The 16,459-nt window shown below is 32.1% G+C and overlaps 1 protein-coding gene across 13 annotated transcripts in view; it reads left to right on the top strand.

Annotated features, from left to right (window-relative positions):
- The window catches only part of LOC148615751 (hepatocyte nuclear factor 4-gamma-like), a 37,473-nt gene that overhangs the window by 8,766 nt on the left and 12,248 nt on the right, over positions 1–16,459 (top strand). For 2 of the 13 annotated variants that reach the window (XM_088582309.1, XM_088582307.1), the window contains exon 1: positions 112–266. The exons of 5 other annotated variants lie outside the window; for them this stretch is intronic. In XM_088582309.1, the coding sequence (XP_088438435.1) occupies positions 254–266 (13 nt within the window). In that variant the 5' untranslated portion in view covers positions 112–253. Of the gene's footprint in view, positions 1–111; positions 267–2,372; positions 2,484–5,467; positions 5,542–15,137; positions 15,293–16,459 lie in introns of those variants that run through there. 6 more of the 13 variants (XM_088582314.1, XM_088582313.1, XM_088582310.1 and 3 more) reach the window with 6 other exon arrangements.

Below are 16,459 nucleotides of genomic sequence, written 5' to 3'. Positions count from 1 at the left end.
ATGTAAAATCCAGTCTGCTTCTGTAAATAAGAGCTGTATTTCTGATAGTGTTACTTAGATTAATCTATCAATATACTTAATGTCTGTATAAGCCACTTGTCTACTAACACGTTATAGACATTACGTAAGCACTGAAAGTAAGAAAGGTGTCAAGAAGGCTTGATGACTATATGGCTTTTCCTATTTGTCCACTTTCTGGGTTTTTAGATGTTTTCAAACTTTAGTTGTGATTGGACTGCTGTGTTTGAAAGTCATGTATTTATCTGGTAGGTACTGTTATATTAATTTTTTAATTACTTACTTTTTTATTTCCATGGGCAGATACATGTATTTCATGCATTTTAGGTTAGCTATTGCAGATATACTACTTTTATAGTGAAGGAGTTTCAGCTATTTTCACAGTGGACTAAGTAGCATGAGAAAAAAATTTCCCCCTAAAAAAGTAATTGAATAATACAGCACATGATTTTAAAAAGCCATGAAATTCTTTTTAAAACCCAAATTATTGGCAAATTTTAAGGGTACTATTTCTTTGTCCCAGAGATATACAGACTGATTTTGGCCTTATAGCAGCAATTCTATAAATAAAAGTATGGCTTTATTTTACACATGATTATAGCCATCAACCTAATAACTAAACTACAACTGTTATTTTCACTTGGGTTTAAAACTTCAGAACTAGTAAGTTGTTTCAACTATTTGTATAAATATGTATATTGCTTTTGGTCCAAAATCACAACTTGTCTTGGAATACATGCAACGGTATTGTAGTGTGGGGAATGCCAATAAATTAAGTCTTTTAGGGCGCTGTAAAATTTTGTTCTTTTTTACTTTCAAATAACAATATTTGAGACATGTTTTCAGTTTTTCGATACATTTTTTCATACACTATTTAGTTATAAGTATTTGGCAATTTAGAAAAAAGAATTAAGATCAAGTCACTTGTGTTTCCATAGAAGATCGTGTTTTAATCATCAAAGGGCAAAAAAGCTTAACTATACTGACTGCATCGAAAAAAAAACATTGAAATGTCAAAATTAGTTTTCTATTATTTTGTCATGTACAATTTTGTAGGGTCTAACAAACTTCCCTGAGAATTTAAATCATTTCCTGACTAAATTATTAATAGTAATTAAGAGATTGTCACAATAATTGGTCAATAGGAAGAAGTTAATTATAACAATGTCATTTATATCCCATAAATAGCAGTTCTACTCCCACCTCTGGTTTGTGTGGGAAAGTTCTGTCATGAAATGCCATCTACAGAACTATGAACATCAGGATATTGTAAATTCTTTGATTTGAAGTTTTCATATTGTTATGTCTTGTATCAAGGTGATACTTGGTCTTTTGTGTTGTCCACAACTTCTCCTCAACAACTTGCAGGATTAGGATGAATTTTCAGGGGTATTAAATTACAATACTAGGGTGTCCATATTGTCAGGAATTCAGGCTTAAAGTAAACTTGCATTGATATTCTGTTTTGTTGTTGACAACAACAACAAAAAATAGCACTGATTGTGGTTTTAAGTTGGGTGTTTTATAAATGGCAGCAAAGTTGTATGTAAAAAGTGCTTAGTCTATCCACCATAAAAGTTGTGACCAATATGAATTGTATGTCCACATTGGTCCCCAAATGTACAGTGTTCAACAGGCTGTGGGGGTATTTGTTCCATTAGTGGCAATGTCTAGTTCTGTCTAAGTTAAGTCATAGTTATGTTACAAAATACTGCTTTTGTGTTATTTTCAAAGAATTTGTAGGAGAATGAGAGGTTGTAGGGTAGTTTTTCAATCCCAAAATATAGAGTGCAAGCTTTGAAAAAAAATATGCCAGAAGTCATAATAATATGGAATGCTGTTTTTTTCTATGATTTTGAAGAGTACATATATGCTCTACGTAAGCTATTTTTCAATAATTTGTCTGATTAAGTTCACTTAATTATTGTCTTAGTTTTAGTGAACAGCATTAGAACAATATTTTAAATGAGGACACATATTTAACAATTGAATTATAAAATTTTCAAATTTATTTGGAAAACTTCGGGCTGCTTTTGATATTTTCTGAACATACCCATTTGACATGCTTGTTCTTCACAGTTGTAGGGTAAACACATCTAATGTACTACATTTGCCAAAATATGACTATTGAATCTTTTACAACCATGGCTGTATATATTTTTGATGCCAAATGAATATTTGCTGAAATTTAGAAAGAAAAAAATGAACGATAAAAAATATGTAAGGGAATATTTATGGTGAAAGGAATGACTTACAGTTTTATGTTTTTTTTTTATTAGTGAATAAGAACTTTTTTGTTCTTCACTCTTGTATTTATCCACAAAAAATTGTGGAACATTTAATTTACATTGCAGGTACATGGAATACAAATTATGAATAGCCATAACTTGCACTAGCAAACAGAGTGTGGCTCTAAATGAATAAAACTCCCCATTATGTAAAGTTATGTAAAAAAAGGTAAATTGGTAAGTTGATAGATAAGATGGTTGGGTCTTCATGCTGGGTTTTAAATATCCTTTTTTCTTGTGACAAACAGTTAAAATTTTTTGTCACCCACTGGACATGAATACAAAGAGGGCCATAATTAGGAATAATGTTATGAAGTCCAATCTTGTTTTCATTGTCAGTAAATTTTGACTATCGTTGTTGTTAAAGTACATTAGAAGGAGGTGTTGAATGTATGTGTAAGTACATGTATATTGATATGTAACTTCCTAAAAGTTTTCAAACTTAGTTTATTATGTATTTATGAACTAGCATTTCATACATTTAAATTTTTAGTGGTTATTTCTTTTCTGATCAAATTTGATAGATAAATACCATCAAGTACGTCTGTGATATTAATATAACATGTTTAAAATACATCACAGCTTGGCAAAATTTGCAAAACTAAAAAGTATTTATATTTATTAATTTGTAATTAGTTGGATATCGTACGGGTAATATGTACATTTGAGAGTAATTTTAATAAATAATGAAGACATTTGATGTAATGCATTAAAGGATATCATTCTCATTCCTGACCTTGTGGTGTGTGGCTGTTTTCTGATTTTTGGGTTCTGGTAAGCCCCACATCCAGTGAAAAATGACAAAAAGTCAGTCTGATTTTCCCATGCATGCCAACCCAACCTTGCTCCAACTACCCCATTTACCCCACCCTGTCATTACCTACCTTTAACTTATATATAACAATCAGCATCAGCACTATGATGCAACTAATTTGCATTTAATTTGCATAATTTTGCAAAATTTTGAAATCTTGAATTTTTTTCAATCAAATCAGCATGGTACGAGTTAAAATGAGGCAGGTTTAACCTCTAAGGAAGTTTTAATATAGAATGATCTTATTGAAGATGCCCTGAGTTCTAGTAGATTTGGAGAATGGCTTTATCGAAGATGCCCTGAGTTCTAGTAGATTTGGAGAGTGGCTTTATCGAAGATGCCATGAGTTCTAGTAGATTTGGAGAGTGGCCTTATCGAAGATGCCCTGAGTTCTAGTAGATTTGAAGAATGGCTTTATCGAAGATGCCCTGAGTTCTAGTAGATTTGGAGAATGGCCTTATCGAAGATACCCTGAGTAGATTTGGTACAACTTATTTGAGTGTTACATATATTCGATACAAAACTAACTTACTCAACATTCAACTTATTTTTCTAATTCAGAACTATTCTGTAATTTTGCATGCACTAAATCCATAAATCCCTGAAAGTTTTGCTGGATGTAACTTCCTGTTTGACAGAAATGAGGTAGAGCATCCATATCTCAATTAATAAAGGCGAGCTACAAACATATTTGAGCTTGTCTAATTACAAATTAGGTACCATGTGGCATTCAAAAATTATTTTTATGGTGCTATGCATACATGCTGTAACTGCAGCTATACCCCTGGACAGTGGTTAGGCACTGTGACATGTATAAAGGGTGTAAACAAATTCAGAAGACATCTATGAAGCTATCTGTAGTGTACTGCTCTACTCTGCTAAAAAAAGGTGAGGTTTAGGTTACAGACCACCAATTCAACCAATGAGCATTTGGAACGTACGCAAAAATAGTCCTACGCAGAAATTACCCCTGTTCCTCATAGTGCTGTGAAAAAAGTTCTCATCTTATTTAAAAAATTTAAACAGTTTCTGAAAGGAAAAACATTTCTGTACATTTTATAGGTGCATTTTGCTTCTTGTGATGTGAAGCCTAATCTCCATAATGATTTTTAAATATACCCCTATCTTGTGAAAACACTGGGATTTCCCATGCTATTTATAGACCCTTCACTTCCGGTGACCAGTACTGCACTGCAAGTCTGCTAACCCCACATGCCATTCTGAGGATTGTGAGCTGACATATGTAGAATCATGCTGATATATAGTCCTCTGCAGGTTAAAGTTAAAGTAAAGTCCAGAGAAGCCATTGAATATTGTGAAATTAGCATAGAAGCCTATGGAAATTGGAATTAGTGGTTTTTAGCCTTTAACACTACTGTTCAAGCTTTGAAATATCAAATATACCATCAACATAGAAGATTGTAGCTACCTATTAACATTAAATTGTGACAACTTTCTGTTAATTTTTATATTAAAAAATCTGTATTGTTGTATTTGCCATGTTGATACATGTATTTGGATATTCTAATTAAAAGTAGCCCCACTGTTTTTTATTTGTTTTCCCGGACATGAAAAAAAAAACAACAAAACACAAGGTCTAATTTTAATTGGACTAGTATTTGGATATCTGTCTGTAGTTGGAAAGTTTATTGAAAACATAAAATTTCCCAATTTTGTAAATTGATAGTTTGAATGACTAAAAACACACAACTATTGAAGAATATACCCAGTAACTCATAGGTGAGCAAGAAGTTCAGGCACTTGGCAGAACAAAGAAACATTGAAAAATACTGACTGTTAACATTTAATACCACTGTTATGAAATTTGGCACCCACAAAAATTACTTGCTAATGATTTATGTGGCTTATAAGTAAAATTGGATGAGGACAAAACAAGAATTAAAAACATGAACACAGATTAACAAAATAAAAAAATGTTAACATGTTGCTCAAAAGTAATCCTTTATCACATTCATATGCCAAACCTTTTTGTCACTTTATAAAGTACATGTATAGATGTGATAATATTTATTTGTTTTCTGTCTGTGAGATACTCTTGAGACAAATGTCATTAGACACTTGATTACTAAAGGAGTAGAAATTAGATCAACCTTTTAATAGTTTGTTCTGGCATTAATATAAACTTTTTTATTTGAAAAATTAAATTTTTAGACAAATTGTAGAATAGTTATCTTAGACATGAATGTAAATTAATTATTTGAATGGTGTAAGGTTATCAGTTTGATGATTGATTGTCTAGACTTTGGTATCCATTGTGAAATTTGTTCCTCATCAGCCCAGGGTTAATGTACAAAGTTAATACTATATATAAACTAATTAAAATTTATTACTACAATATTTTCATTATAATTGTTGTTTTTATTGGGATATGTATTCTGTGTTAATGTTAACAATGCCAAGGTAATTAATTTCAGTGGCTTTTAATGGTTGTTTTAATCACATCTTAATTTTATTGTTTTAAAGCTTTTAAACTTTTACAACCAGTTTATAACATGTTTTTATAGTTTCTCAATATTTTTACTAATCACAAATTTTCTGAATATTATTGAAAATTAATGTATCGTAGGGAAGGAAACAAATCTATTGATGTGTTTAAATTGTGATGTTTAAAACTTCATTTTTGAAAAATGCTGGGATATTTCAAAACCTTCTAGTACAAAGTCAGAAACTTTAGACCAAATAATTTCCAGTGTTAATTTGACCTTACTACTGTGACCATTCAATTGACATTAATCTTATAATTTATTTGTTTCCCCTACAGAATTTCCCACCTCCTTTTTACAGCTTCATCCCCATGAATACAATGTATATGTAATAATGTTTTACCTGTCACCACCATCAATAAGACAAAAAACCTCTGTGATATAGGATTAGTTTCATCTTGTATCAAGAGCACTGTCTGGCAGGTTGAGGACAGACAAATCATCTCTGTATATTTAGCTGTTCTCTGCAACTTGTAATACAATGTACTGACCAAATTACTGGTAGCATCACAGAAATAAATATTGTTATAATGCAGTACACAGCAAGGGTAGATATTAAATGGTCTGAATTGACCAAGAATTACATTGCATATATATGTTCTTTTGACTAATACAAAAAATATACATGTATGTACATGTAGGGCCTTCTAGTACCTGCTGCAAAGTAACAAAATGTTATTTGCCATACTGCAGTAGGTACCAATAGTAGGTACTGAAAAGTAAAAAAAAATTTCAACAATAAGAAGTGTACATGTTGAAGACAGTATGCTGTGTAAGATTTGTTTCTTTGTACCTGGTGCATTATAGAAAGCTTAGTTGTCATAATGCAGAAGGCACCATGGGTATTTACTAGCAATATGAACCTTTCTGCAAATCATGTGTTACTATAATACTAGGGTAAATATTACATGTACCATTATATTAGCAATATGAACTTTCTCCTACAAGTCATGTGTTTCTGACTACCAGCATTGAAATGGTACATTATTAGTATTAACTTTGGTTTGAACCCCCTCCTACATGGCTTGTAGTATTGGGGAGACACTTGACATTCTGTCACTAAGTTTGTCATATCTCTTGTGTCATATTTAGGGATTTGATTGGGCCTGCTATTGTGGGCATATATGTGAAAGTAACTTAACATCTGTGCAGATTTTCATGTAATGCATGTTTTTAAATCTGTGTATCCTTGTTTTTTTTTGGTTTGTTTTTAATTAATAAGACCATCCTGAAAATACCCCTAGATTATTGGTTTCTATACAGGTGACTTTTGTAGAAGGGGACTTGAGGTTCCATCTGTTTGTCAATCTGGTAAATCAGTTTTCCACACTTTTTTTCATGCTGGAAGATATACATTTGATATATGGTACCTTGACCAGTTACAGATCAAGATCAATTTTGTTTTAGCCCTTGGACTTCGAGAAAATTCATGTAGAAAGCTCAGTTTTCCACACTTTTCTGGTCATATTTGCGGATATACATTTGATATTTGGTATATTGCCTTGCCATAACAAGTTACAGATAAAGATAAAATTTGTTTCTAGTCTATAGAAATTTTGTTGAGATATGGCTCTTTGACTTTAAATATTAATGTAAAATTCAGTTTCCCATACTTTTTTGGTCATATTTGCAGATATTCATTTGATATTTGTTACATTGCCTTGCCATGACAAGTTACAGATCAAAATTAGAATTTGGTTACAGTCAATAGAATTTTTGATGAGTTATCAAACTTGGACTTTCAAAATTAATGTGAAAAATTAGTTTCTCAGTTTTCTGCTTTTTTTCATCATGCTTGTAAATATAAATTTGATATTTGGTATGTTGGTCACAGATCAAGTTTGAATTTTGTTCTGGATCATGTATTTATTTTAATATGAAATGGTCCTTTGACTAAAACGAACAATACAGACTCAGTTCTCCTCACTTTTCTCAAATGTCCCTATTAAATAGCGAGCAGGAATGATTCTCTAATCATTGTATAGCCATAGTTTCTTATCACCCACTTAGCTGATTACTTGAAGTTCCAAGTTCTGACTTCTTAAAAAAAAGCATATATGTTCTACCTTGCAAATGCTGAAGGAATTTTTCTTGTGTGAAATATTTAAAAGAACCTATGTTTTCAACTGTTCACTTCAAGTGAATATGATAAGGAAGAAAATTTACATTATGATACTTCATACTAATCAATATCCCAGCATAATTTGTAGCTTTAGGATGTAGTGCCCTTAACAAAAGAACGTTTGTATGAAACCTTAGTGGACATGTACTAATTTTTATTTGACTGCATGAAAATTGCAGTAGTATTATGGCACCTTTCCGTTGTCTTTGTCATTGGTGTCTGTAGACAATTTGTTTCCTAGACAGTTACTGAAGGAAGACTGGGATTAATTTTTGGGTTGTGACTTGAACCATTTAGGAATTGGGGGAAAAAAAGGGCCAGAAACAAACATTTTCAGGATACTTAAATTGTGAAATTTTACCACAAGGTTCAATACAACAAAAGGAACGCTGAGATTGATTTTGAGGGTTGTGCTTTGAACTTGTGGGAATAAGGGGCAAAAAACAAGCATTTTCATGATATCTTGATGATATCTTGACTCAAGTGATTGGATTATATGATATTATACAAGGTGCCAAACCACAAATTAATATACTGGTATGGACAATGACATGGTAATAAGTGAATGGATTTCATTTTGAATGGTAACACAAGATGCCATCTACAAAAAAGGCTGGGATTGATTTAAGGGTTGTGACTTGAACTGTTCAGGAATTAGGGGCCAAAAAGGGGCATCTTTGATTATGGTCAAATTCTTATTTTGTGTCAAATATTTCATCAAAAACAAAATATAAAGCTGAATCAAACTTAAATGGTGTGTTCATATTTGCCCGAACTGTACAAGGTTTGACCTTGATGGTTGTATCAAGCTTTGCCCAGCAAAGCATTTTTAAGTTGCCAATATTGTTAGCGACTTCTTGCACTAGTAATTTCAATTCTTTACATTTGCAAATATTTGCATGATTGTATATCACTACTTCACATGAAGCTGCTGATTGGTGCCATGTTTACTGTCATAACTTCATAGTTCTAGCTTCATACAACATCGAAATGTACCTCTCTGTGTTCTATTGTGTGTTTTTGTGCTTGTTGGATAATGGGAAGTTTACATTAAAAGATGAAATGATTGGTTTACATTAAAAATTACCCAGTTTCCAATTCAGACACAGGGGGCTCGTTACAATTTTCTTTATAGGTCATAACATTATCAGAGCTAATAAGTTTTTTAATCTAGTTCCTTATCTGGTTCCCTAGTCAATATCATAAGCAACCCCAAGATCGCTAAAAGTTCGAGAGACACTTATGTGCCCTTTTTATTTAATTTAGTATTTCATACATTATATATCCTCTTCCACAAATTAAACACAATTTTTGCTAATTTTAAGGAAAAATGTTCAATAATGTCAAGATTATTTAATTGAGTTTCATTGGAGTTATCTTTCTTTTTTCCTCATCTTAAAAGTTAGCGTTTTTATTGATACATACAATAAGAATAGGAAGTGTTTATCATAGTTTTACTTGTACAGGACATTATATTTCCTTAGAAAGGTGTAACTTCTACAGGACGTTATATTTCCATTGAAAGGTGTAACTTCTACAGGACATTATATTTTCTTAAGAAAGATGTAACTTGTACAGAACATTATATTTCTTTAGAAAGGTGTAATTTGTACAGGACATTTTATTCCCTTAGAAAGATGTTCAGAATTCTTATACATTCTTATCATTACATATATTTCTTTTGATAAATACATTTATGATAAAAATGAATTGACACTTTTTAATAAAAATGCAATTACATTTTTCACAAATGTATATACTTTCTGCATAATTCTTATTGAACTTTATGCAAACGTTGACAAAAAAAGTAAAGTATATATATAAATATTAGTATAAGATTGTAATTATAAACAAATTTGGACGTTGTTCCATCCTGTTATCTTCATGATGATAGGCATTATCTCGGCAGTATCTGTACCAACCATCCTCGGTACATCAACATGTCTTGGCTTGATAAATGTCATTCCTACTTTATTTGCACACCATACAATGTTTTCCATAAAAAAAATTCACACTTTTACATAAGTGTAAAAAAACCTTGAGATTTAAATGAAACATGTTTTTACAAGAAATTACATTTCAGTGGGTTTTAGATGTCACTGTCTATCTGGTTTTCTTTTTTTGTTCTTCATTATTGCTAAATTCTTTTGGATATACAATGATTTACACTCCAAAGCAATGGTATTATCCCACTTCAAAAATTGGAGTATCATTATGACATTGTAATTCTTTAAGTGTCATTTTATAATATATTATTAAATCAGTAGAAACTGGAAATTTTTCTCCATAATTTTTTTTTTGCCATGTGACCTTTTTACCCAAAGTTGAAAGCTTCCACCAATTTTTTTTTATTAGAGAATATTATAATTTGATTTAACAAACAATTACATTTAGAGATTTATATGACTGTTGATTGGTTAAAAAAATAATGACATGTACAGTATCTATTGAGCATTATGATATTGCATAGTCTTCTTTATATATGTATAATCCTACTATGATCAAGGATCTTAATATGTTGTTATTTAACCAGTATTAGATAACTTCAAAGGAAACTAAAGAAGCAGAAATCTGCTTTAAAGTGTTTATTTTATATCATTTTTTAAGTACAATTAATACTCAGAGATTGTTCTACAAGGGAGATAACTAGATTATCTCCCCTTGTGACTTGTGTTTGTTCTCTTCCATTCTTATCACAAACAGTTAGGTCTAGATAAAAAAGAGATAGAGGGTCATCTGATCTCAATTTCATGATAACTATATATTATTGTAAATAGTATTGTGTGATTTATCAATACAAATTTTTCCCAAGCTTGTGCGAATACCTGTGGCATCTTACAGTGTATTGTTTTGAAATTTAAAATGATGACACTTTGATAATTGGATTAATATGTTGTAATGTGTCAAATAAATAAATAATATGACATCTGAATAGTGGCTTGGCCATAAGATTTTAACAGAACATATCTTAATGAGATGTTCAGTACTTTTTTTCACTATTTTTCAAAGTCTCTAATGTTTTTTTAAAAATCTTTACAAGTATCTAATATTTCCACCTACGCAGATTTTATGTGTATCTGTGGCCTATAAGAATGAACTTCCAGATTCTATAGTATTCTTATTAAAATAATTTAATCCATTCATTCTTATCAACTAACATCAAAATATATCACTTATAGTCTTATCTTATTGTTCTTACAATGTGAACAGTCAAAGTGTAATGTCTATCCTCTGAGGGATTTCATCATATCTTGATCAAATTTCAAAACAAATTTCAATATAGATTATCACAAGGTCTACTCAACGAAAGGGTGGTATATAGGTGGAATTACTTCATCTTTCATTCTGTTCCTCAACTGTCAGTCTCTGTTATCTTTTCAAATATGGGTTCCTTCTGATATCAATGATTTTAATTTTATTGGCTGCTTCATTTTAATGAGTTGTATGTTCGATGCATTTTTAGCTCACCTGGCCTTATCTGGCATATTGCCATCACTATGTGTCCGTCGGCATCGTCATTCGTTGTTGTTTATCGTCATCATCTATTAACTTTTTCAAACACCTCTTCCTCTGAAACTACTAAATAGAATGTAACCAAACTGCAGGACTACTCCTTTGGGTATTTTTAACAATCCCTCTGTGGAGATATTTGATCTGGCAAAAAATGTGGGCGCCTTTACTTAAAATTGACCATGAGGTCAAATTGCAGAATTTTGGAAATTACTCAATAAGAGTTGTGTTTAGCTTAAATCTGGCAGAGGTTAAAACTGTTCAGCATGATAAGATGGACCTATGCCAAAACTTTCAGAAAGATCCTTTGACAAATGATTCAGTTATGGGTCTTGAAATGGATTTTTTTGCCAGATTTTATATTTCCACCTTTGAAATTACTGGATGGATTGAAACAAAACTTAGCATGAATGTTATTTAGAACATCTTTAACAATATGTGCATGGGAATTTTTAATCTTGGGAAAAACATGGCGGCCATTACTAAAAATAGGCCATAGGGGTCAAATTGTAGAATTTTGCACATAACTCAAGAACAGTTAGGTTTTGATAAGCAGGTAGTAAAATTGCTCAGCACGATTAGTTGGAGCTATGCTGAAATTTTCAAAAAGATCCATTGATGGATGATTGAGGTATGGGTCCTGGAATGGATTTTTTTCCAGAGATTTTGTATTTCCTACTTTGAAAAATTATCTCCTAAACTGCTGGATGGATTGTAACCAAACTTGGCATGGATGTACCTTACAATATTTTTAACAATATGTGTGTGAGGATTTTGATCTGGCAAAAACCATGGCCAATGTTACTAAAAATAGACCATTGGGGTCAAATTGAAGATTTTTGGAAATAACTCATGAACAAATGGGTTGAGAGCTAAATTCTGATTAATTATTAATCAGCATATTCAGACCGACCTATGCGGAAATTTTCATAAAGACCTGTTGACCAATATGAGAGTTATTGCCCTTGAAGAGTCAAAAGAATGACTATGAGAGATTTATTTTAAAATATGAAAACAGGTTAGATTACTTAATGTTATTGATTAATTATTAATCAGCATGTTGAGACAGACCTATGCCGAAATTTTTATAAAGATCTGTTGACTGATATCAGAGTTATTGCCCTTGAAGAGTAAAAAAAATGACTATGAGAGATTTATTTTAAAATATGAAAACAGGTTAGATTACTTAATGTTATTGATTTAATGATTCTTGTGACAATAGTACAATAAGGTCAAGAGTCCAGCTTTAGAAAGCTGAAAAGACTTTTTTGATCAGGTGAGTCATTCAGGCTCTCTAGAGCCTCTAGTTTTTTATTGCTCCTGATTCTTACTCCTTGTTAAGCAGCACTTTGAAATTTTCAGCACATGTCAATGATAGTGAAAATTTCTGTTGTTAAAATCTTTGCTTCCTTCAGTGAGTATGTTTGAAAATGGGTAAGGATCTTCATTGTTAATTGTTGTTTATAGAAACAGTAAATGTTATAAAGACAACGACAACTCTTGATAAGGATTGATAATTTGTGTGGGGGATAATACTAGCATGACAAGTTGTGCAACTCGTAGGCAGAGTCATGGTGACTATAGGACATAGGGGTCAGACAGTAGTTTTTCACATATATCTCCAAAACCTTTAGGTTCAGCTAAATTCTGACAGGGTAAAACTATTCGGCATGATGAGATCTATCTGTGGTCAAATTTTGGTTTTAATCCGTTAAGCCATGTTGGAGTTATTGCACTTTTTCAATGATTTTTGCTACTTTTAATGTTATTTCTTTCAAAAATCTTCTCCTTTGACACTTCTTGACCAATTGAAACCAAACTTGGTATGAATGTTCCTTGTGATATCGTGCATAGAACTAATGTTGGGATTTTTGATCCATCTAAAAACATGGCCCCCATTACTAAAAATAGAACATAGGGGTCAGACAGTAGTTTTTCGCATATATCTCAAAACCGTTAGGTTTAGCCAAACTCTTTCAATTGCTGAAGCACCATGCAGGTCTGGGTATCAAAAGAATAGGCCTGCAGCAGCACTAAGCTTGTTGTAATAGGCGACTAAATAGTGCTCAGAAACCTAGCTGGGGGCTAGGCGCTCTGCCCACAGAGCAACTGGGATGTGTGCCCCAGGTGGTAGAATGGGGTACCCCTGGCATGTTACATGCTAGGGTTGTCAGGCTATAATACGGAAAACCTGACCGCAAACCATAGTGGTGCACCGTGTTGGGAAAGATGCCACGTTCCTGGCACGTTAAAGAACCCTGCTGTGGTATTTGATAGGAGTAGGAACCTTTGTGCTCCGCCATAGGAGGCTAAATTGTCAACCTTACCCATTCCTCCCTTTTTCTAGTGGCAATCAAGATTTGTCGACCCTATTATCCTTGTGTCCCATCCCATTTTTCACTTCATTATCATTTCATGTTCATTTTGTCGTCCATTTCATGTTCATCGTCTGAATATAGCTGAAATATTGCTGCTCGGAAGTTAGACCCCAACAATCAATCAATCAATCATTCAATTGCAGAAATAATCCATATTTTAAGGCCTTCAAAAGTCTTCAGAGATCAAAGTTGTCAGGCAACTCCTTGTTCTACCAGTCTCCTTGAGTCAAAATTGTTGGACATCTCCTTGTTAAATTTATTACCCTTGAAAGACAAACTTTAACCAGGTGAGCAATTCAGGCTCCTGGGAGCCTCTTGTTTTATATAATTAGGTTATAGTGTGGTGCCCATTTTGCTGAACATTGATTCAAGGTAAAGTTGTAGACACACTCTGGGTGACTGTTCATTAAAGGATCATGGGAGTGTTTTTTACACAGTTTGGTTGGGTTGATCTGTCTCTTTGACCCATTTTTTGTTTCCACTAGCTTATCTAAATCATGAATGAAAATGAAAATTGTACTTTTAGTTGCATATCAGTGCACTGGATACAATTACAAAATATATTCTGGACATGGGCATAGAAAATCTGGAAATTTTGTGAATAGGAAGGTATAGTTGTTATCAAATTCAGAGCTGTAACAAGCTTAAATGTTGTGTCCATACTTGTCTAATCTGTTCAGGGCTCAATCTCTGAGGTATATATGGAAGCATTTATATTAAAAATGAAAAATGCATGTAACAAAACCAATATCTGGCAATTTATAATGACTTTTATAATATCTACAATCCTAGAAAATTTGAGTCTATCAATTTGTTGTACTGTTTTTTGATAATTTACTGATTCATCTTCCAATGGATATTGGAGGTATGGTCTAAATTATGAATAAATTGAATAGCCTCTCAGTTGTTGTTTTTTTTAATGACAAGTTTTAGCCTCTGCCTGATTTTGCAGGCACCTCAGTAAATTAAACTTGACCAGGGGCGGATTCCGGCAGGGGCATAGTGGGCGTGCGCCCCCCCCCCCTAAAATTTGCAAAGCATGGGTTGTCAGGGGTAGATTTAGGCGGTTTAAGGTTGAAAATTATATTCTCACTAATTTTACCACAAAAGACATCTATATTGCACCCACTCTAGAGGAATATTTCAAAAAAAAATTTTAATTGTACCCACCCCCCAATCTAAAATCCTGGATCTGCCCCTGTTGACTTGAATTATCATATGAACTTAGTGATTAAGGCAGTTGGTTCAAAATGACATATTTGTTCTGATTTCCATAGGTTGCATTTTTCAGACTTATTTGACAAGAATATATCTACCCCTATTAAAGGTGCTTTTGGTCATCTTCCAGATTTATCTAAAATGTGCACTTTTACATGTAAAAAATATGTCATGTGCAAATTTCAGCAGTATAATGACATGGATTTGATGATATCTATACATCTATCTATTGTTTATCTAAATATAGAAGTAAACTAATAATTAGTCAAAGTCCATATGATATGTAATCATTTCACCCCAACATAGCTACCTAGAATGATTAATCAAGGACAGTAAATCACAGCCCCTAAAAATCACTTTCAAATTAGATTTTCTAAAGTTTGCATGAATCCTGTTGTGAAATATGAATTTTGTTAATGAAGGGATAACATACATACTAGGTAGGTTGGATTAGGATAATATCACTTGTTTATCACTGTAGATGTATGTTGTTCATAGCTTGAAGTCCTTAATAGTGTGTGTCTTCCTTAATCTGGAAAACAATGCAACATATTTAACACTTTGAAAGATAACCATCATCTTTCAGAGTCTGTAATTAAATGTCATTTTAAATTGATGCAGACTTTGTATTTACTGAATGCATATATACATGCCTATTATAGTGTACTTAAGGTTTGAAGGGGTATGTTGCTTCATGGCATCAGAATCTTTTTAAATGTTATTTTATGCCAAGACAAGTATTTTTGGAGCATATGGATTTCCAATCACATCATTCTGAAACTTTGTATACCATGTGCTTTTTGATATTTGATTTATCATTCAGACTCCAGGGTAAGGTTTTATTTCCACTTTTGATATACACCAGCAGAGCCAATGGTGTGCCTGTTAGGCCTTGTATCCTTGCTTATACTACAATTTAAAAAATGCCATAGATTTGTATTCTAAATAACAAAAAAAAACAAAAAAAAACTCAGAAGCAATGAAGCTCAATAAATAATGATGTGATTGGTTATTTATAATTGTATTATTAAAACAATTGAACAATTGGATCCCTTTTGAAAATTTCTGGATTGGACTTTAACTGATACAATTAATGTTATTCCTATGCTTAACTTAATGTAATTACCAGTAAATTTCTTTCTTATATGTGAAGTTTGAACTCCAGTTTTTTTAAATAGATTTTGCTAGATAACAAAAATATATTTTGTTTTATGTATGATATTGAATATTTTGCAAGGAGTAATGTCAGGGACAAAATAATGATATTTAACACCTGTGTTACTGAATGCCAAAATGTTAATTTCTTTACCTAGATGAAAAGAATTTGATCAGAATTATTGCTGATATTTGATAAATTTAAACATCTCTACGATAATACTTCATCTGTGGTTATCCATTTTGAAGGACCTTTCAAGTGTGGCTAACACTTAAAAATTTATACCTGATCTTGTCCTGAAAAGGACAGCATGGATTTGGTTTTTGTTCCTGTATTGGAGACTGTACAGGGAGTGGTTCTCATACTTGTGGTCTATACTGATATTCTGTTTAATATATATACTAACTCTTCTATTGTTTATGTGGGTTTTAGTCCTCTCACACATTTGCTT

This window comes from Perna viridis, chromosome 5 (assembly GCF_037379345.1).
Source record: "Perna viridis isolate PV_CMFRI_1.1 ecotype Kerala chromosome 5, ASM3737934v1, whole genome shotgun sequence".
Taxonomy (NCBI): Eukaryota; Metazoa; Mollusca; class Bivalvia; order Mytilida; family Mytilidae; genus Perna; species Perna viridis.
Note: the sequence above shows the minus strand (reverse complement) of the source record. Positions and strands in the feature narration are given on the sequence as shown.